This window comes from Scaptodrosophila lebanonensis, unplaced genomic scaffold (assembly GCF_003285725.1).
Source record: "Scaptodrosophila lebanonensis strain 11010-0011.00,11010-0021.00 unplaced genomic scaffold, SlebRS2 tig00000113-arrow-arrow-pilon, whole genome shotgun sequence".
In the NCBI taxonomy this organism is placed as follows: domain Eukaryota; kingdom Metazoa; phylum Arthropoda; class Insecta; order Diptera; family Drosophilidae; genus Scaptodrosophila; species Scaptodrosophila lebanonensis.
The window spans coordinates 200,699-222,589 of record NW_022060575.1 but is presented as its reverse complement, the minus strand read 5'-3'; the positions used below and the strand labels follow the sequence as shown (position 1 = coordinate 222,589).

The window sequence follows — 21,891 nt, the reverse complement described above, 5'->3', positions numbered from 1 at the left end:
TACGCCCCGCTAGTTGGCACTTGTAAATTAAAATATTTGCCTCTAATTACAATCTACAGTCCAACATCCCCAAGTCAAACATTCCCAGACCGAATTGAAGTAAAAATATTAACAACGGCAGATTAATGTAATTATGTATTTTATAATGCAAGGTTCGAGGGTTGGTATAAGCTTTCCGTCATATAATAGAATTGACTTTAGAATAAAAATTAATCATATGCTCTGTAGAAATAGGCTAGTTATCTAAGACCATATGTCGATTTTAGTCTCGTATCTAATAGTTTTTAGCTATGAATACAAATTATTTTTTCAATTTTCAATTCCAATTCATTGAAGAAATGTGAATGGAAAGATTAGATTAGATTAGATTCAGAAAGTGACCGCTATGAAGCCGTAGTATGATTTATGGAACAAACTTTAATAATGTGTTATCAACGGATTTCCTTAAAAAATATATTCAGATAGATGCTGGACAAAGTTTTCTCGATATACATACATATTCGTATTTAGCTGGGCTTGGGACTATGAGCAACATATATTTTTATAGAACTAGTTTTAATCTATTTAGTTTATAATTAAGCAACAGAGCTAGTTTGATTTTATTTAATTTATAATTATTATCAGTATAATATAGAATTTTTGATAGACTAACAAACTGAATGATTAAATTTGGATCTTTTGTCAATTTAATGTTAAATAGGTTATATTTGCAGGAAGGATGCGTGCGGTGTTTCTTTCCTCCCTTGCCAGGTCATCTACGATGAAGCTCAAAATTCTGGTGTCCTGGTTTCCATATGAGGTTGATAAGCGAGAAAGTAAGAAATAAACAAAACGTGCGGTTACTCAGGAGTGCCTTATCTGGTAACATTTATTCGCTTCTTAGCTATGGTTCATCCATCTTACTATTGTACACCAAGCATAGGGCTAACGTAAGCGACAAGAGCAACAGAAAGAAACAATTTCGAAAGTTATATAATCAAGAGATGCGATTTTATTTACGTATGTCTCCAATAGGTAATGTAACGTAACAATTACATTTGAAATGATAAATATTTGAATAGTTGGAAATCATATTTAATGCACAGAGTATACGATCTTAACGATTGAAAATATTACGAGAGAAAAAGAAGGAATATAATTGGATTGGATCATTAGATCTTATTGAAGCAACACAGTGAAAAAGAAAGGACTGCTTTATTTAGATCGCTTATATTGGAAATGTGAATTAGTTCTGAAGACTTACTATATATACAAGTATTATTCATATTTTCATGATTTGTTGATTCGTACTATGTGGAATTTCTGGTCTACCGGTATAAGTAATATTGATATTTTCATTTTTCTGTTTTTATTAAATTGTATATTGATATACTCTTATATATTTCGTATGGTTTAAGAATGGATTTGTGTATGTTTATTTTCTATGAAAAGGTAATTTTATTTAACATCGATGCATCAAAGTCGCACTGATTTTTTAAAATAAATAAATCTTTAAAACTTTAAGTTTGAGGAACTGTTTTGTTAATAGTTATTATATTTAAAGAAATGATCTGTCAAAAAATGTAGAGTGTAGAAGTCGAATTAAAATGCGGTTTTGTTAAAAAAAAAGGCTGTAGATTGTTTCGAATCCCCTTAAACAGGTTTACAGGGAGTAACGTGAATTGTTTGATTGTATTGACAAAGTAAGAATCTATTTTCGATTTCCTATAGACAAGCTCAACTGTATGGGCAATGCCATGGGCAGTTGTGAACAAATTGCAGTCACAGTGGCGGCGGCAAATGCAGGAAAATTGCGCACAGTACCATAAATATAATGATAATTACTTATACGCCAGCGTGGCCAACAAATAAGACAAAATTAGATAAAAAAAGCGGGCGCCACGGGCTAATCAACGATATTAGCAGAGCCGCTATGCTGCCACTGTCCACAAGCTTTTGTTAGCTTTTATATATTTTCATATATCCATACATATATTCATGTACAGTTGCAGTCGGCGCTACAGCCATAAACAATGCATCGAAATCGTTATCGAGCGTCTTCAGCGTGGCAGCAAATCATTCGGCAAACCGTCAAACATGCTGATCGCCTTGTGTGAACGGCACCGCCAACTAACTTTGCCTTAATTAATCCAGTTTGATTTTTAATGTGTTTTTGCTTGGTGGCTTGTTTAAATTAGTTTGACATTTAAGTTTCGAGCTGCAGTGCGGCAATAAATTTTTTTTTAATTTTGGCAATAGCTTTGCTGCTCTTCTCAGTTAGCTTTTTCGATTTTTACGGCCGTGGTCTGACGCCACTCGTCATAAATTTGCCTAAAAGCCGCTACAAAAATCACACGAGCGTACACGTATAATATATATGTACAAGTATGTGTGAGCTGTGCACGAAATCTTTGATGACGACGACAGCGACAGCGACATCAACGAAGACGCCTTTGGCATTCAAATGGTTAGAGCCCAGAGCCAATCAGTCGTTTGTATCGGAGCAGGCATTGGCCGGACGCGTTTGATGAACTTGATGCTCATCAAGTTTGAAATAAAAGTTAAGCAAATAAAACTAAAAGTTGTTCTTATGTAAATTGTTTGCCTTATTTTTATTTGGCTCGAATTTATTTTTAATTATGCTAATAGACGACAACAACAAAGAGCGACTGTCGTCCAGAACGGCTACAATGAGTTAGAGAGACACACTCACTCGCATTTTATTTACTTGTATTTTTGATGAATATTTCGGCATTTCACTGAAGAAGATGATCTTAAAAAAAAAACCCCCAATAAAGCTCAAATTCATATTGGCCCTGCCCTAAAATAAAGATTGTTCGCAACGAGTCTTGTCAAGGGCGTAGTCAGGATACCATTAGGTGGGGAAAAGGCCTATGTGTTGATGTGATAAGAAAATTGTTACACCAACCATATGCTAACGTATTCGTCATGCTATTGCACAGTGGTATAATTAAAAGTAAAGAATGAAAATGTTAAAACTATTGCTAGCCAATTCAAATTTGAAGTAAATTAAAGAAATATTTTGATTTATTCAGAAAGGAAATTATATAAAATGGTCGAGAACTATATATTTCTATTCTGATTGCAGTGAGTTCTAAAGAGGTACTCATACACATGTTTTATGTATGCAGCTGTTGAATGTGCAAAGTATTCCAAATTTTATTATAAATAGTAATAGACAGGCAACTGTTTGTTGTTCTTGCGAAAACGCATTTAGGGCAGAAGTTGATGACTCTTCATCTTTTTTAAAGGTTCGCAGCTTGAATCTTTTCAAAGAGTTTTTATAACAAATATCCATTGTTGGGCAGTTAAACCAAATTAGAACAACTTCATTACCAAACATCTACCAGCGATTGTATCTTTTTCAAGACTACCACAAACAACAAGATGTTTAGCGTAAAAATGGCTTTTAATTAGATTATATTATATGCCAGTGGGACCAAATGATTCTTAAATTTTAAATAAAGCTGCTTACTTAATCTGTTAATGATAAATATTCAACACTTGGAACAACTTTTTGTTAATTTTTAATTTAAATTTAAATTTTTTTAAACTGCAAAACTTTTTTGTGCATTTGTTGAAATCTAGGAACAACATATTTTCGGCCCACACGATTTCTCTTTACACAAGGCTTTTTAGGATCGTAACCCCTGTGTTAAGGAAGGACTAGGTGTAATTACAGTTTTGTACGTTGGGTTGCATTCGACTTACTTATCTCAAATTTATTTTGTTTTTCCATTCAGATAAATGAAACAGAGAATAAGAATGTGGATTAAATATCCATTAAAGAGTCCTAAAGAGTCTTACAGCTAATGTCGACGAGCTTATGATCGTGTCTTCGAACGGAAATAAAGTGTGGAACATAGATGACTGGGAAAATCCAGTTCGGTTGGCAGCCCGGCTCGAATGCGCTCTCAGCCTACCTCAATGGACAAATCGAATATCTGCAGCCACTTCACAGCCAGCTTTGCTTCCACTTTGGACCAAAGCTGCTGCGTTCCACGTTGGCTGCAACGTCGTCACCTCCGCCAGCGAATCGTTGGCGACGACGACGAAGGCGTCGGAGACGTCGAGTCGACAAGTTGAGTATAAAACCAAATTGACTGCCAGATTGCGAACCAGTTGAGCGCTGACTTTGCAAACGTTTTCACGACCGACGAGGCCAGCCAAATGCATTGGCCAAAAAAAGTTTGTTAACAAACAAATACATAAATGGTATACACGAATATACATATGTGAGAAAGAAAAAATTACTTCTCATTTTTCGAGCTTGTGTTTGCCTTTCTGTCTTTGCCACTTGCCTTTGTTGTTGGGCTTTGCATTTTGTCTTTGCCACGCTTTTAAGTTCCAGTCAAGTGTTTGGCTTGGCGTTTATTCGTTCGACGTGCTCGACGGCGGACGGTTGTTGCTTTGGCTCTCGGTTTTTGTGGCTTGGCTGTAACGGATACGGGACGCGTACGCGAATGCAAAGGCGCATGCGTGTGTTTGTAAAGAAAGAGAAATACAACAACAACAACAACAACAACGCCAATAATATACATATATACATATTTATTAAAATATACGCGCTCAGCTTCGTAAGCATAATATTTTTGTGCGCCTCTGTGGCGAAATAATTGTCGATCAAATAGTTCAGTGGTACGAAAATAATATTAAACAAAAATAATTTGATTACATAAAAGGAAAAATAGTTACACACAAATTATATCTATAGTGCAGCGATGACCATATGCAAATTTTTACAACCCAACACTGTGCTCAATACATTTAAGAAAGTGTTAAAAATAAATTCAAATAATTAAGCATTGGCAAATTTTGCAAGAAAAGTCGCTCAAGCGTCAACAACAACAGCAACTACAGTGCACACAGCAGGCATTTCATTTCATTTTGGATACCGCCGCGGACTTACAAAGTACAACAACAGCAATCACATCGACGGCTAGCAAGGTGCGTAAAACACGCTCCAATTTGGGTCGCCATGAATGGTTGCATGAATGAAATGCCAGCCGAGTGCTTGCAACTGCAGCCGCCGACCCTTCGCGTACTCCGCACCCACTCTCAATTCATTCGCTTTTAATCTGTGGCCAACATTTTGAAATGGTCACGCATCGATATCGACAATAAAAGTGGGCATTTCTATGCTTACACTAAAAAAGAAACGAAAAAATTATCACACAATTTCTGCGGCGCGTTTTTAATGAGACGAAACGTAAAAGAGTGCCCCAATATTTTGTTACACTTTCCGAATTGCCTCGTTGTGTTATGCTAAATAATTTTTGTCTTCCAGTATTGGGCAAGCGAAAGCATTGACCAACATTCATTAGGCAGCGGCCTTAATTTTCCTAATTGGTAGTCGCACGAAAGCATCGTTAATACCGTCAATACATGCCTCTAAATGGCAAGCACACGTGCAGGCCAGGCTAGTGTCTGGTCAAGCCAAAGAGCCCAAGAATGCAATTGTTTAAACTTTGCCATTCAACGGCTATACTTGTAACAAGCACCCATCCAGCTGGCTAAATAGTTGTGAAAAAAAGAGAACAATAATTTATGTACATTGTACATCCGAGTAGTTGCAGATGAAGAAGCTTTGGCAAGTCACAGACAAAAATAAAAAAATAATAATAACACGTATAGACTTTGTTGAGACTTCTGCACAATTCGATGAAAAAGAATAACTACATAGCTGAGTTTCAGGCAATTAGAGTTGAGCATTTTTTAGCTACCCTGCGACATTTCTAAATCACCGTCTAAACTATGTTTCGCATTTGAAAAAATTAATCGAGTCAAGCTTAATTGAGAAACGTTATTAATTGCATAGTTCAAGTTTTAATTAAAACAGTTGTGATTTATTTTTTTAAATACTGAGTCCAAATGAGAAACTTTGCGCTTGCCGCAAAACATGTAAAAATATATGAAAAAGATGATTGAATTTAAAGAAAAATTACATTTTCCAAAATTATTCAAAACAAATATTAATATAAAAATATGCAGCATTGCAATGTCTTTCATTTAATGGCGATCCAATTGTACGAATATGTGCATGTCTTTAATACTCCATAAGTTTTTGAATTGCCGGATAATTTTGGGAAAAACTTTATTTTAAATTCTCTTGATTTTGCATTGATTGCATTACCTTTATGCGAAAATGACACAGTTTTAAATTTAATATTTGGTGGAAACTTAGAAATAAAAACAATATAATTTATAATTTTTGCGTTTATTTATGAAGATAAAAAGTCGTTCTCTTTCAAAATAAAAAGCGGGCTTTAGACTAAGAAGCTTTTGTTTCTCAGGTTTGGCACAATATTAAATATACTTGATAGACAATTAAAAAATATAATAAATATAATAAATGAAATATAGAAAGATAAAGAAACAGCTGTGATGCCTGAGTGCGACCTTGTCAGATTAAAGTAACAGTTCGGCAGGGTATTGAAATTATATGAATATACAAATAATCGAAGGACGTATGTTGCTATCCAACTATATTTATTTTAACGATATATATAGGATGTCATCAATAAATATAAATGAAAATGTAAATAAAAATATATTTATCATTATTATAAAGCTTTGAACGATAAGCCATTTGTCACATTTATTTATTTTTTTATAAGCATTCTAAAACGAGAATATAACGGATATCTAAAGAGTAGCAGTTTCACGGATAATAATGGATTTATAGGATAGGGCTAATAGAATTCTTAAGTCTATTTTAAAATAAAACTAATCATTTTTTGAGCACAGCACAATTATGTTTAAATAGGCATCTAATGAATTTTTATTTATTTATTAATTTATTATTAGTTCCAAGTGCGGCAAGAAAGATTCTTATAAATGAATGCACTAGTCACAAAATAGTCACAAAATGGTGTGTAGAAACTAAAATTGTTGAAAAAATGATACTTTTTTAGGTGCCTGATCGATTTCTTTTGCATATGAACTATACTTGTGTATAAAAAAGTACACAATCATGTTGGTAACTAAGATAAGCTATTCGAAATGAATGTCTGCTTACCTAATATCCAAATATTTCCGCAACAAGTCAAACCATTAATATTTCACAAACAATTTTAATAATTAATAGTGTTATTAAAAATGCAATTTGAAATCGAAGCGAATTACGCTTTTTAGTATGCTTTTTAAATCACACTCACAACTGACTGCATAAAGTCACAGTCTCGCTCATCTCTGCAGACAAACTTGTTGCTAGAAAAGTAAGAAAATGTAATCGCATCGTTCGATGGGGGGGAGGCGTAGTTGAAAACGAAGCACGACACTTTGGTGTTGTTGCGTCTGCGTCTGCGCCGCGGGCAGAGCGGCTATGTGGTATTGCATTTGTTGTTGTTGCTGCTGACAGCCACCCGCTCGGTGCACATTCTTGGAAAAACTTTAATCTTAAAGGCTTGTGAGCTTGCTCGTGTGCAGTTGACTACATATCTACTATGTATGTGTGTATGTATGTGTGTACGAGCGCTTATTTGTGTGGAGGAATTACACATCACACACACACACACACACACACACACGCACACATCTGGCCGTTTGAATTGCACTTTTTACAATGTAATTTATTTGCATTGTTTAAGCAGTTGCCTGTTTTCTTCTTTGCCATAATAAAAGCAGCAAGCCGAAGTGATTTAAATAAAATTTATTGCTGCCACATTACCTGGTAGCTTGTGGCTGTGCTGCTCGTTGCCATTTAATTGAGCAAAAAGTTGTTATTGAAACGTGTCCGTTGCGGGCTTTCTAGCTACCAGCCATCACGTATACGCCACGTGGCATTATCAAACATTAATATACTATACATACATACATACATATATGTATGTACATGCATGTCCACACCCTTGACCTGTGATGGCCCAATTTGAAATATGTATTCAATATTTGAAACTAATATATGTTGCGAAATATGCTCGAAAGTGCTGTTGCTTCCGCTCCTCAGGCATGACGTGCCATCTAAGTTGAAAATAGGCAAAAATAAAAAACTCATCAGCATCAACATCATCAAGATTATCGTGTTTATCTTCACCCTAATCGCCACTTCGCCGGCACTTCGTTAAAGGTAGTCCGCAGTAGCCGCTGGCGAAACTGGCACCACAAACCATACGACCTGCTCTTTGATCGTTCGATAGTGTCTCGCAAAGATATATTTTGGCCGTAGTATATAGAGGGTATAGTAACGGCTGTGTCGGTGCAGTGGCGCTATACGATCAATCAAGTGGACTTAATCAGATTTTACAATAACAAATTGCACGGCATATCACAAAATATATGTGTGTGTACAGTGGCAATATTTGAAAGAAACCCGCAATACAGCAAAGATTTTCTATAATAAAAATAATTGAAAAATGCTTACGCACTCGACTGAAATCTTACAAAATCACAAGTTATTGAATAGATATATTTTTGTAGTCAGGTGGATATTCCGATAAATTTCAGCTTAAATTTCTAGTCAAAGTCTTTATAGTCTTCGATAAATACTCATTGTCATTAAATTATGGATTTTATTCCATAAAATACGAAGCATGCCTGCATCCGTTTGCGACTATCTTTTAAAAAACCTTATTCTAACAAATTTCTGCTCAATCGAAGTTGATTAAAACTTTAATATTAGAAAGCGTAAGTAAATGATTTCACTCCAAATAACTACATAATATTTTTTTCTAGGTTTTTGCCACCGCTTGTGTATAATTAAATAGATCAGATAAAGCTATAAGAATAAGGTTTATTATCTAAAGCTTCCAACGAGCAAATTTACACCTAAAGTTCGACACTAAGTGAAAAAAGTCCCGAACGGTCGAGCATGGCCGATTATGACTAGCCCTGTGTCTAGTTCTAATTAAAGCAAATAATCTAATTAGTATTCAATTATATAGTCCTCTCTTTTGGGGTTTAGCCCAAAGGCGTACTAATTTATAGTATTTATGAAAAATCGCAGTAAAATTAACTTTCAACATACATATACAAAATGTAGGCTTTAATCAGAACACTACACACATTGTGGTTTAAAATACAGATCCAGTTTATTTGCATAAACTATTTTGTATAAGTTTAAAATTTGATAAACAATTCGAAGCTTTGACAACAACTACTTGACACTTCCTACCGAATGCCCGAACTGGGGTGTATCTATAATTTACATTTTGAAAACAGACCCGACCAGACCAGGGCTACTGGTTAATGGTCATACTATATTGTCCACATCCTATGTATCATAAGTCGTTTTTTCACGTTCTTTTGTTTACATTTACATTTCATACTTTTAGGCTTATAGTGCATAACTTTTTTTTCTTTAATAGCTCTGCTTGTGTAAATATATATGTGATTTAATAAAATAAACATGAATACTTCTTGTTCTTACATAAACCTTGTTTTTTCACTAATTTTAATAGGTCTTGGACAAAAGGAATAATCACCTCTTTTTTCATATGAATATATTTTTTTTGCACGGTTTTTTCTGGAACCAATCTACCATAAATTGATATAATTTTTGTTCAAGACTTAATACGACTGGGCATTATTATTGAGCTAATGCCCAAAATGTGCCTAATTTTGTGAAACTGGATTCTAAGATTAACCGAGAGAAAATAATATTTAAAGTCTTCCTACATAGTCACTAAGCAGCATACCGCATAGGGCCCGCATTCAAGTGTTGGGACGATGCCTTTATTTGTTTTTTTACAGTCGTTGGGTCGTGGCCAGCAAACTTTGTCACCTGGCCCTCCACAAGCTGGAATATGAATTGTTGTCTTCTTTTATACTTATTTATACCAGGTATTATAAATATTTACGTTTTCCCGGGCTTCGTGCGTGCAGGCAGGCAACTAAAACAAGCAAATAGGGAACGAATTTAAATATTGTGGCCATTGTGGGAAAAGGCACTAAAAAGGCAATTCTAGCATCTGTACGAAAGAATAAGTCACGTATTTATTCTTAAAAGGCGTGTCTAAAGTGCCTTAAATTGCAAGTAATGCATTCTTAACGGACTAGATAAAAAAATACATTTATACATTGCTTAAATAGTTGCAGTCGAATAAAATTATGGAATACCTTTTTGTATTAAGGAGAGCTTAGGTAGATCTCTATATATGGATTGTAGTCTTAAATTTATCCGGGAATGTAATCAATTTGAGTGTTGTTATAAAAATTAAATTAAAATAATAATTATTTTTTTATTTTATGTATATAAATAAATAAATGAGTGATAAAATTACTTTATAAATTAACCAATAATTATTATTTTTGAGCAAAAAAATAAAACTTAAAGAATAATCATTATTTTATGAATCTTATTTTGTGCTTTAAAATAATGATTATTGGTTGAGTTGTAAAGTATGTCTCAAAATTAATCATTAAATTTTGAGAGAATGAATAAAAATTAAAGCTTTTAAATCATGGTTAAAATACATAGATTATCCAAAAAAAGGAGATTGGTAACTTTCTCGCTCGCTACTATCAGTGGATGATTTTCTCCGTTTGAAAAAAAAATTATTATTTGCGGTCCCTGAAAACAACCTTTGCTGTGCATTTTTTAAGTTGAACATTAGCAATGACTACTGTACTATATATGTGCTGCTCTATCTAGCCAGAAAACTGAACAATTTGGAATTAGTGTTGCTACTTTTGGTATGTTTTTCGGCGTTTTTTTTTCACCCGAAAGTCGCCCTTGTAACGATTTCCGAAATACCAGTTGATATGTTAATGACGGATGTTCGCAGCTTAAATACTGAAGCTGATGATGAAGCTGATGATGGTGCTGATGATGATGCTGAGGCTGAAGTTGACCGACTGCTACCCTGTTCGGTAGCGATCGGTGTCGATCTTTACCTTTTGTTGCTTGTCAGCGGTGTTGTTGCTGTTGTTATGGTTGTTATTGTTGTTATTGTTGTGGCCTCTGGGGCTGCGATGGCGTTGATGGCATTTAAATAATTGAGAATATGGAAGAGAGGCAGGTGGGCTTCGATTGATTTTGTGTGCCATGTTCGCGGCTACGTTTAATGGAATTTTAATTAATTATTAGTTTGAGGGGCTGCCATAGCAGAAGATGTAAATTCGTATTAACAATAAGAGGTTATATGTATGTACGAGTATGGTAGGAGGAACCGGTAATTGCTGCAGCGGAAGTTCGCGATTTGCCATTGTTGTGAGTGTTTGTCTGTGTGAACAGTAAACATCTTCGGAGATCGTGCTAGTAGTTCGTGCGGCTTCTTCTGCTAATCAACTTTCGCTTTCATTTACAAATATTTTACTGGTTTCATTAAGAGTCTATTCTATTCTTTTTATAACATCTAATTTGCTCGTTTATTATTTCATTTTCGTATTCGCTTCAAATTTATATGTTCGAGCTGCTGTTTGTTGTTGTCTTTATTTAATTTATGTTTTATTTGCATGCTTTGGCGTAGCGGTTTAATATCTTTTATAATTTATTTATTTTTATTTTTTCTTAGTACAAGTCCGAGCCGGTTTTAACATGCGTTCAACTCTTTTTTCTCATTTTTGGCGGGTATGTGCGGTTTCGATATTGATTTTTCGTATTAAGCGCATTTCTGCGTGGCAATTTTCAAGGCCAATAATCGCAATGTAGTCGTTGGCAACATTACCAGACTGGACGGGCAACGCTTCGTTTGCTCCGGGCGCACAGTAGTCTTAACTTCAAATCTGTATAAAAAACTAAATATATTATTTCGATTTCGTAGCGCAAATAACAAATTGTTTGTCTCTGCGATAAAATGCAAGCAGTGATATATCTGTGATCATTTCTTGGGCAAAGCATTCTTCGACCTTTGAAAATATTAAATATATTTATTAGTAAGTCGGGCCGAGGTCAACGCAACAAAAACAAAACTGCAATTGCTTAATTTTTTTTATTTTAATTGACAACAATATATTTCGGTGCTGGTTAAGCAAAAATGAATTAGATATACAGAAAGATATTTCAAATAAATTAAAAACCTGTATAAGGTAGTTATTGAATTATTTTTATTAATTATTAATTTCCAATTATCATTGAAATAAAAATCAGCCTTCTTGAACTGTCCACATTTGGAGTCAATTTGTTGCATGTAATCAAGTAGCACTTGTACTTTATAAAATCTCTGCGAAGTTTTAAAAAGGTGCGGATGCCTTCATATCCTGTATACGCTTAGGTCAACATACTATATACTTGTATTATACAAAAAAGTTTTTTGTTCGCTCGTCTGTCCGTCGTATGAGAGCAAGGATCGTATAAGAGCTAGAAACGACCAGTTAGAATAGGTGTTTTCGAATCGAATGGCATTGATTCTATGCGGAGTGGGTGATTGTTAGGAATTCTTTATCTGCACTTAAATAATCTGGAAATGAGGCCTGAAAAGTAAATGAATAAAATGTATAATTTATCGAATAATTCAGCTTAATAATTTGTGTCAATTCAATAGCTCGGAGAACTGGAAAATGAGGCGAAAAACTGTATAAGGAAAACTTATAAGAAACTATTAAAAAACGTAGTGCTTTAATGCTTAGGAACGGCCAAATTATTCAGTTTAGTAACACTCTTTATGTATTTGATAATAAATAATCAAAAAAAGACTTACTTCCAGCCAGCGATACACCCAGCATAGTGATTGAACATTAATTATACGTAAATGTTTAATTAAGTTAAAGTGAATCCAATATCAAATATCTCGACCATATTAGTTGCAGTTCAAATGCGTTTAAAACGCTGTACTTTTTTCTCATTTAATTCTTAAATATTCATAATATTTACGGATGCAATGCTTTAGTTTATTAGGGGAATTTGATTTAAAAGTTACCAACTTTGATCAAGACATGAAATTGATAAATTGATTCGTATCGTCATGCTGATTAAGAATATATATACTTAAAGTGGTCGAAGATCGTTCTTTCTTCCTGTTACATATATTGCACAAACCGAGTATTCCATTTTTATCCTACGAGTACAGGGTATAAAAATTAAGTTTATATTTGGAGCATGGAAAATAAAGCTAGAGCTAAAGCTCAATAAAACTTTGATTATTATTAGATAATTACATAATTGTGCAAAATATAGCAGCTTTAACAGTCGAGAGTGTTCTCGTGGCACAGAATTGATTTGGATTTCTACTCAGCTAGATCGATTTTTAATTCCACTGTGTGGCGGGCCAGCTAACAAGTTTCTTTGCATTACCGCAGCTGCTACTCCTGTTGTAGTTGTTGTTGTGGTTCCATTAAATTAATTTGGCTGCACTCGACAACAGCAATTGACCATTGAAATGCATTGACAGTTGTTGTTAGGAGCGCGCTTCAATGGAGCCTGCAAGTACTACTCGTATTTAATCGAAAAAAATGTGTGCAAAAGTCCAAGTGTCAACGCTTTTTGCAGTGTCGCCCAGTAGCTGTTATTATTGGCCTAATCAATTGTGCGGCTGCGATGATTAAGCCATGTTTGCGCTTATATAAGTGCGGTGGCTTAAGCGTGTATCCGATAACGGCGGCAATGAATTGTCGTTGTTGCATTGACAACGAATCGAGCGTCGAGTCGTCTCAAGTGTCGTCGTCATGTGGTGTTTCAACATTTTTCATGAAAACGCTTTGGGCATTGTTGCTGTCTGCCGGCTGCTGGCGGCAGTTCCGCCAATTAGCGCCGCTTCCGCTGCAGCTAAGCAAATTTTCTTGGTTTTTCCTCCTATTTTGTTTTCTTTCGCTACGTTTGCTACAAAGTTGCATCAAAATCAAAACAATATTGAAGTGCCGCCAATCGCAGCAGCAACAACTCATCTATTCGAGGCATTGTTGTTGTTCCTGGCTGGTTTTTCAACTCTTGCTCTTGTAAGCCTCAAACAAATTTAATATTTTGCCATTTACATAACCTAAAGGCCACCCAAGCATACCCAAGCGAAAGAGATACAAAAATTGGGGGAAAGAAACACATAAACCATTGCGCCTGCGGTTACGCGTCAAAAATTAACAAATTAGTGCGATGTTTCGCAAATGGACTCATCCAAAATTTGAAATGTCCACGTTCCGAGTGTTGCGCATGCGCAGGGAATGCACAAAATATTTCCCGAATACAAATGCTATGTCTGCATACACAATTGTACTATTATTCGTAAATTGAGGTACGATTTCATGCAAATACTTATAAATAGTCGCTTCAAATAATATGGCATTCGTATTTAAGACATTACTAAAAGATTTCTAAAAAGTCGGTGACACCCATTACCTTCTTCTAAATGGAATTTAAAGCTTTTTTAAATGTGGAATAATGGTTAAATTGAATTTTAGGAAGATCATTTCATTTTATAATAAAAATAATGCTTCTAATACATACAAATGTATGTTATTAAATGGAATATAAAGCATGGAAACGTTAGTATTTGAAGGCATGTATGTTCATAAAATTGTTTGCTTAACTTTAGGGAATGATAGAGTCTTTCTCCAACCACACGATCGACTGCAGAGCTCAACCTTACGTCTTGACTGACTACTGAATGTAGACTCTAGTGAATGTAGTGAGGGATCTAGAATCCTTCTGACTCTTCTGCAGACTCTTCTGTCGCAAGCTAGTATCGATTATAATTTTATAATTTCGCCGTAATTTTCTTGCCTATGCACTTTTTGTTATTATTAATCTTTAAAACAAAAGCGAGCAGGATTAAAATAAAAATCAGAATGGCAATAGTATGAATTTAATATATACAATGCATGGTTTTAAGCGTTTTGAAGGGAAGATTCAAAGGATTCAAAGTCTCTAAGTTTTCATAAGCTTCAGATGATGTATATCTTATACAAGTATATTATACGTAAGTGAGTGGGGTTGATAAATATATACGAAAAGATTAGCTAACAACAGGCAGTGGTTAACACACTCAGGCTACAGTGGAGTCGAAATAAATAAAGTTAGCAACTTATGTTTAGCGTGAGGATGGACAAATACTGATAGAAAAACATCAGGCATCATACACATACTTTTGCTAAAAGGCTTTGAGAAGAGATATAAAACGATCTCTTTACCGACTTCTTCCGGCCAAGTTCTGCACAAATCATTGTAGTTTTGGATAAGCAGTAAAAATGTAAAAATAATACTTACTATAACATGATTGATTGGGTCTCAAATTAAAATAAATTGCTTAAATGACTAAAAAGCTAATAACATCTGCCTTAAATCTTTTAACATGTTATTGGAGGGGTTCGAAGTATTGGATGAATAGAAACGAACATAAACTTTTATCTATGCATCATAAAATCTTAAAAACCAGTATAGCTTCTTAAGCTTCATTAACAATTTAAAGCATGGTTGCTGGGCACAACTTAAAAACAGGTCTCATTGCTAAAAATATGATGAGGATCCTAAAATAATACAAATTAATGCGAATCGATGACTAAGAATCATATTTACTCAATGGGGAGTTATGAATTAAATGAGAACTCATCCCATTTTCTTAAAATCACAAATTCATTAAATTGAAATCGAATTAAATAGAATATAACGAAAAAACTTGATGTTATATTGAAAGCGAAAGCCTGTAAAGAGAAAGTACAGATATCCTGATAATTGTTTTGCTTTAGTTGAATATCAAATTATTCAAAACAACAAATAAAAACATGAAATATAAAAATGTAGATAAAAATCTTTCGAATTTTACGAGACAAATTTCGAAAGCCATACAATAATGTGCGACATGCCAATTATTTTTTGTCTTTAATTGATTTTTATTTAGGTATTATAGTTGCAAAACAAGTTTTGATTCATAAATTAAGTTAAGCAAGATAATCTTGTTTAATGAAAGGAAATCTACCAAAATATAAAAGAACTGTGACATTTACAAATTAATGTTAATTTTCGAACTCTTCCCTTCATATCTAATACTTGGAATCATTGGAGGGTTTTTATTTCAATTCACAAACAATTTAACATATGAAAGGAATTGAAATTGCAAATGAGTGCATGTTAAGAGATTCTACGAATGTTAAAGAACTGAAATTGTTTCAGTAATATATATTTTTTAAATTAATTACAGTTAACAGAGACGCTCTTATTTATGAGAATTCTTTAAAACTCAAACGTACAAAGTATTCATTTACTTTAAATCATTTTGCTGACATTTCCTTATGGGTAGTAATACTATTTACTGTACAATGTCGTAGTGCTTATATAAGACATTGATGCATGCCAAGTGGCTATGTCGAGAACTGATGCCCAGCATGGTTACTTGCTCCATTGGTCCAAGGCAGGCAGATTTATAGCTCTGCATCGAAGCATTATAGTATAAGCAACAAGAGGCGCCCAAGTTTTCGCTTCTCACGCTTGTCAGAAAATGTCAAAAGTGAGTCGGCGAGTCGAAATGCCTAACAGAAGACTCTTCTTCACATTGCGGATGTTTCGACAACGTATGCGAAATTCACGACGCTGTTACTGTTGTTATTGTTGTGTCTGTTGCATTAATTTGAGGCATGCTGCCCATATGCTGGAGTGGATTGGAGTTTGTGGCCAGCTTTTGTTTAATTGTCGCAGGCGCCATGGTCAGGCAATGAAAAGGCAAAAGGTGAAAGACTGGCAGCCAGTTGAATGGGCAACGAACAATGCCGATTCCGCTGGCTGCTGTGTCATGTTAGTGGCGTCTTCTGTCTGCTGTTCGCTGTTCGCTGCCTAAAGTCTGAGATCTGCTGTCTTCGGCCTTTAGTCTTCTGAGTGCCTGGGTGCAGAAGATGACTTTTGATTTGCTGTGGACTTGGCGCAGTGTCGACACTGATGACCTTTTACGTCGCCTTAAATCTTCCTTCACTTCTCGTCGCTGCCACAAGCAACAACAACAAAGGTGAAAAATTTGCATATCATTGTGGCGAAGTTGTTGGTTTCTTTCTTTCAGCGGCCAGTCGGGCAGTCACCGATTGCAGCTCCTCCTTCGAAATTAGTTGGCCGTTGCGGGGGCTGTGTGTTAAAAACAATTTACGATTATTTGTCTGCGTCGCTTTGACTTTTGCATTGTTGATGGTAATCGCCACTATTCTACGCATAAGGGGGAGGGGAGGGACGGCAACGACGACAAAAGAGGTGATGGCGGCCATAAATTCAATTAAATGTCAAGGATTTGTATGGCTGGGAGAGTGAGCGGCTCTGAAGACAATACAATCAGCGGCCACTAATCGCTCACATGAAATGCCTGCAGGCTCAAACACCACGCAACCAAGCGACAGACTCCAAATGACCTCAAACCACAACCGCCCGCCCTCCAATTGCCATGTTGACACTGTAATTGAGCGCTGCCTGCCCAGCAATGGACTCGAAGGTCGATACCAGCTAAAGATGGAACTGTGTGTCGTGATTGTCTAAAGGGTGTGAGTCGTGAATAAAATGTTGTTCGACTTGATAGATTACAGATATCGAAATAAGTTATAAATTTCCCATCTTAATAAAAATTTAGAATTGTAGATATCGAAATAGGTGAAAAATGGCCCATCTTAATCAAAATTTAGAAATCAATTCGAGGACTGACAACAAGAATCAAATTTCAACAACAATTAAAATCACCTCCAACAAACAATTCGAACAGGGAATTATTTCTGTAAAAAATTAATATTACTTGCAAACTCAACTCATACATTATATCGATTTTAGGTTATTGAAACAGAAATTTGTCAATTTTACATCTATATAACCTGTATTTCTTTTCTTTGGGTATCCTAGGGTATCCTTGTATTACAACACCTTTTTTAAGCAAGGCCTATAAAATGCAAAAATTCGTTGACTTAAGGGATATTTTAATGAAATATGATTGATAAAGTCTCATGCAAAAAAAGATTCTTCTTTTTAAACAAAAATATAAAAAAATATTTGGCTTAAAAAAAGTATTACTTTTAAAGAAAATGCTTTGCGTTACAAATATAGCTGTGCAGCCTCCAACTAGCGTATAAATACCTAGTCTCTTGAATATAAAAATTGAAAAATTAATTATGAGAGTCCTGATTGAGTGCTGAAGTGCTTAAGTGTATATTTTTGTTGCCGTTCACTCACCTGAAAACGTGACACGCACGCAACCGTATCTAGGTTTTGGGGCTGACATTCTGCGCTGCCAAAAAAATGGGTGAGTTGAAGCGTTTACGGTTAAATTGTTTCTTTCACCCGATGACGCCGACAGTCACTTCGATAGCTGAATTGATTGCGCATGCGCCACATTGTCAGCCACCGACGCATTGAGACAACTTCAAATAATGCTCAAATAAATGGCCAACTTAGCGGCTTTGCATAAATGCATAAAAATAAATTCTATCATTTGTTTTGGTCTGTCATTGAGTTATTGTCTTTTAATGGCATTTGACGCGTTCAACTCTTGATTTTGTTATTTTTTTCCGGCTTCGCCTGCCAAGCATAGCAAAGCAAAGGTTTTGTGTCAAATTGTTTGTTTCTTTTGATAAAATTGACAGGCGAGTTAAGTTGAGTTTGATTGATATGGAAATATTGTTCCAAGTGCGAGATTACGAAATACTTTTGACGCTTAGTCAGCAGTCAGTGCATTGATGTGTGCGTCTAAGTGGTTTCAATGTCTTAAGAAGTGGAGTCCCCGAAAGTGGGTCAAGCACTTGCCTAGGCATATCCTGTTTTGCCGCGATCGCTCATTTAATTAACCAAACATCGACAAGGTGCGACTCACAATTCAGTGTGTGTGTGTGTGTGTGTGAGTTTGTGTGTGCCTATGTGTATGTGGGTATAAGCTGAGTCAGTCGGTGCAGCATTTTCGGAAAAACCCACAGCCATGCAAATTAATTAATGATGTGCCATTGCACGCGTCTCTCATGTGGCAACTCTAGAGATGCTGCCACTATCTGCACTACACATCCACCGTCGCGTCGGATGCTGCTGGATGACTCAAGATTGGAATGCGTGGATCAGACATAGACAACGAGTCAACTGTCGTGGGTTTGGCATGTAAATACTCGTACTCATGATAACTTGCCGAACAGCTTGTGACGCTTAAGATGCATCAAATCTGACAGCAGCAGCCGCAACTCTGTCGGCGGCGGAAGATTTCGAAAGAGGCGCATTAGGCCAAATTTAATACACAGAGCATTAAATTTACTATAATTCAACAAGCTTATATATGTACATATGTATATACTTATATAAGTATATGATGCTAAATTTACAAAAGCTGAGGAACAGTTTTTGGGGACTGAAATATTTTCGCCTAAGCTTTTACACTTAGGGTGAACATGGGCGGTTTATGAGATAACTGGTTGCAAGGTTAATCGAATCTCTGATCTTCAACCAACAAAGTGTATGGGCATCTCATATCTTTTTTTATGAGTTATTGTGTTTATTTGGTTAATTATTGTTTCCAGCTCCAGCGCTTATCTTTTCGTTCAGAATGTATGCATGTATATAAATAAATAGATATATAATTTTACTAAAATGTCTTTAAACTAGTGTAAGAACGCTTTGTGTTCAACTATCCTTGCGATTAATTTAAGTCATGCCCGTTCGTCTGGATGAACGAAAGTATCTCAAAAACTATAGAAGCTGGAATAACCAAAGTTGGAATCCAAATTCTCCTAATTCCGAGAAAGATTTTTTTTAAATTTCCAAACATAAAAAAAGTCTGATTCCCTTCTTTTCATTTTTACGAATTTGAAACGGCATGTAATTATAAATCTTCAAATATGTGCTGTTGAAATTAAACCTACTGCTCCATGTAAAATACTGTTTTGATTGATTTAAATACTCATATAAGGTATTCAAAATAGCTAGCAATGTTTAACATGTATATTCGTTTAAAATAATATTCAAACATTAATAAACGACAGTTGAAGGTGTTTCATATCTTGTTAACAAGTAAAAGATAAGACCATATTAATGGGTTTTAAAAAACAATCGATCCTTTTACTCAAGTCAATTTTGAATTGGAATGAAAATATCAAAGCATTATTTTGATCATTTGAACTGAAATGAGTATGATGGCGTGGCAAACAGATTGTGCTCTTTAAAGTGGTCTTAAGGTTTTCTAAGAACTGCTGGCAAACTTATTTTTAATTTGGCATTTTCTTTTTTCAGACATGCTCAGACCATAAGCAACCTGCTGCCACTTACACGCTATCCCAATTATAAATATACGATACTAAATGGCCGCTTAGCACACCGATTAGGGAGCTAACGAGAGTGAGTGGGACAGGAAGTCTCACATACACACACATGTGCAGCCATAGCCAGACAAGTGCTGTTGCCGTCTCGCAGACTTCGTGTCATTTAAAACGTATGCGTTTTCGCAGTTTTTGATTTGAAACACATACAAGGAAACACGCGCTCACCCTCTAAATCACACACATACACACGCACACACACACTCACACATTAGGCCAAAATGTGGTGCACGACAAAAATGGTTTACAGTTATAGAATTTTATGGCTTTCCGGCATTTTACTAGGTGAGTGAGTACGAGTGTTTTGGTGGCTCATCGGCTTGTTACTGAGCGCATTGGCCTCAATTTCAAGTCGAGTCAGAGACGATGCCGCAACATAAATTAAATGCTAAGTGCGTCGATTATCCAGCCGATTGAGGTTGGTTGGTTGGCTTTTTTTGGCTGTTTGGTTACTTGGCATGGTGTTACGCACGCGTGAGCCAAATACTTAAATTATGGCGAGCGTGGGCTGAACTACAAAAGCCGTTTCAATTGCCTGGCCATTGTATAATCAGTTTTGGTTTTGTTTATTTCTTTTACCTAAACACACACACACACACACACACATAACCATGCACAGCTCCCTTCTTGCTAGTCAGCATTGTAGCTGAGGACCCGGCCAGTCCAGTATTTCAAAATCATAAGACGAAGGAATGGACGAATTTAGATAATATAACATTCTCCTTTGATTGTAAGCGACGGTCAGTGGGCTTCTATGCCGACATGGAGTACAACTGTCAGGTGAGAGAGAGAGCGCATAACAGTGAGGGAAAGAGAGCACTTGAGAGCGAAAGAAGCTTTCGCCATACTTTTGCTGGTGCCGCCTAAAAGCATGCAACACTTCTAATTCACATTTCCATTTTATAGATATTTCATATGTGCGATGAGGAGGGAAATCGGATACCTCATCTTTGTGCCAATGAAACATCTTTCAATCAAGAATATAGAATCTGTGATTGGGACTACAACTTCAACTGCACAGAGTCGCCGGTATGTTGCCCAATACTCAATAAAATCTTTCGTTCAATGAAACCGAATTCGAATTTCACTTCTTATTCGTTTCAGAAATGGTTCTACCTTAACGAGCTGACCTATGCCACAGATCCGCCAGATGAAGATGACGAAGACTATTAATGCACTTAACTAAATATTTATTATCTTCTTGCGAAAGAGCAAACTAACTGAAAATCAAAACAAATACGCAATCGGGCCGGCAATGTTTTCAGATTTGCTGTTTCTGCGGCGTTTACTGTAAATTTCCACAAAATGTAATTTTAGTTGTTATTGAGTTTCGTAATTTTGTGTAATTTTGTATGTACCCACTATGTACACTGTATTAGTCTAATTGCTCAAGGTCATTTGCGTGAGTGTTGTGTAAATAATGTTGTAAATTTTTCCAATATATAGAAATATGAGCCCTGCATAAACAGCAACAATAACAAGCTGTTGTCTGTTTAGTTTGCAAATAATAAATTTATTTGTATGTGGATTAAGCAAAATAAAACGAAAGGAAATTGCGCCTAAGTAGCAACGATTATTTTATTACCTGCCTAATGTGTTTTGCTGTTACTAATAAGTTAGCTCTGCAATTAACAAAGTGCCACTTTGTTGCTAGCAAAATGGAAGTAATTTTTTAGGAGCATTACGGGAATCACATGAAAATAGTCGAAAAGTGGGGTAAACAACCCAGAGTGGCGGCGACAGATACGCGTATGAGTCAAGTTCAATGACGAA

At 35.4% G+C, this 21,891-nt stretch overlaps 1 protein-coding gene across 1 annotated transcript; it reads left to right on the top strand.

The window, feature by feature from the left end:
- Positions 1-4,796: 4,796 nt before the first annotated feature.
- LOC115628357 lies at positions 4,797-21,702 on the top strand. The gene is made up of 5 exons (XM_030524432.1): positions 4,797-4,947; positions 20,033-20,403; positions 20,738-20,898; positions 21,025-21,147; positions 21,223-21,702. The coding sequence occupies exons 2-5, from the start codon at positions 20,340-20,342 to the stop codon at positions 21,289-21,291; spliced, it is 417 nt and encodes a 138-aa protein (XP_030380292.1). The 5' UTR covers positions 4,797-4,947; positions 20,033-20,339; the 3' UTR covers positions 21,292-21,702.
- Positions 21,703-21,891: the final 189 nt, after the last annotated feature.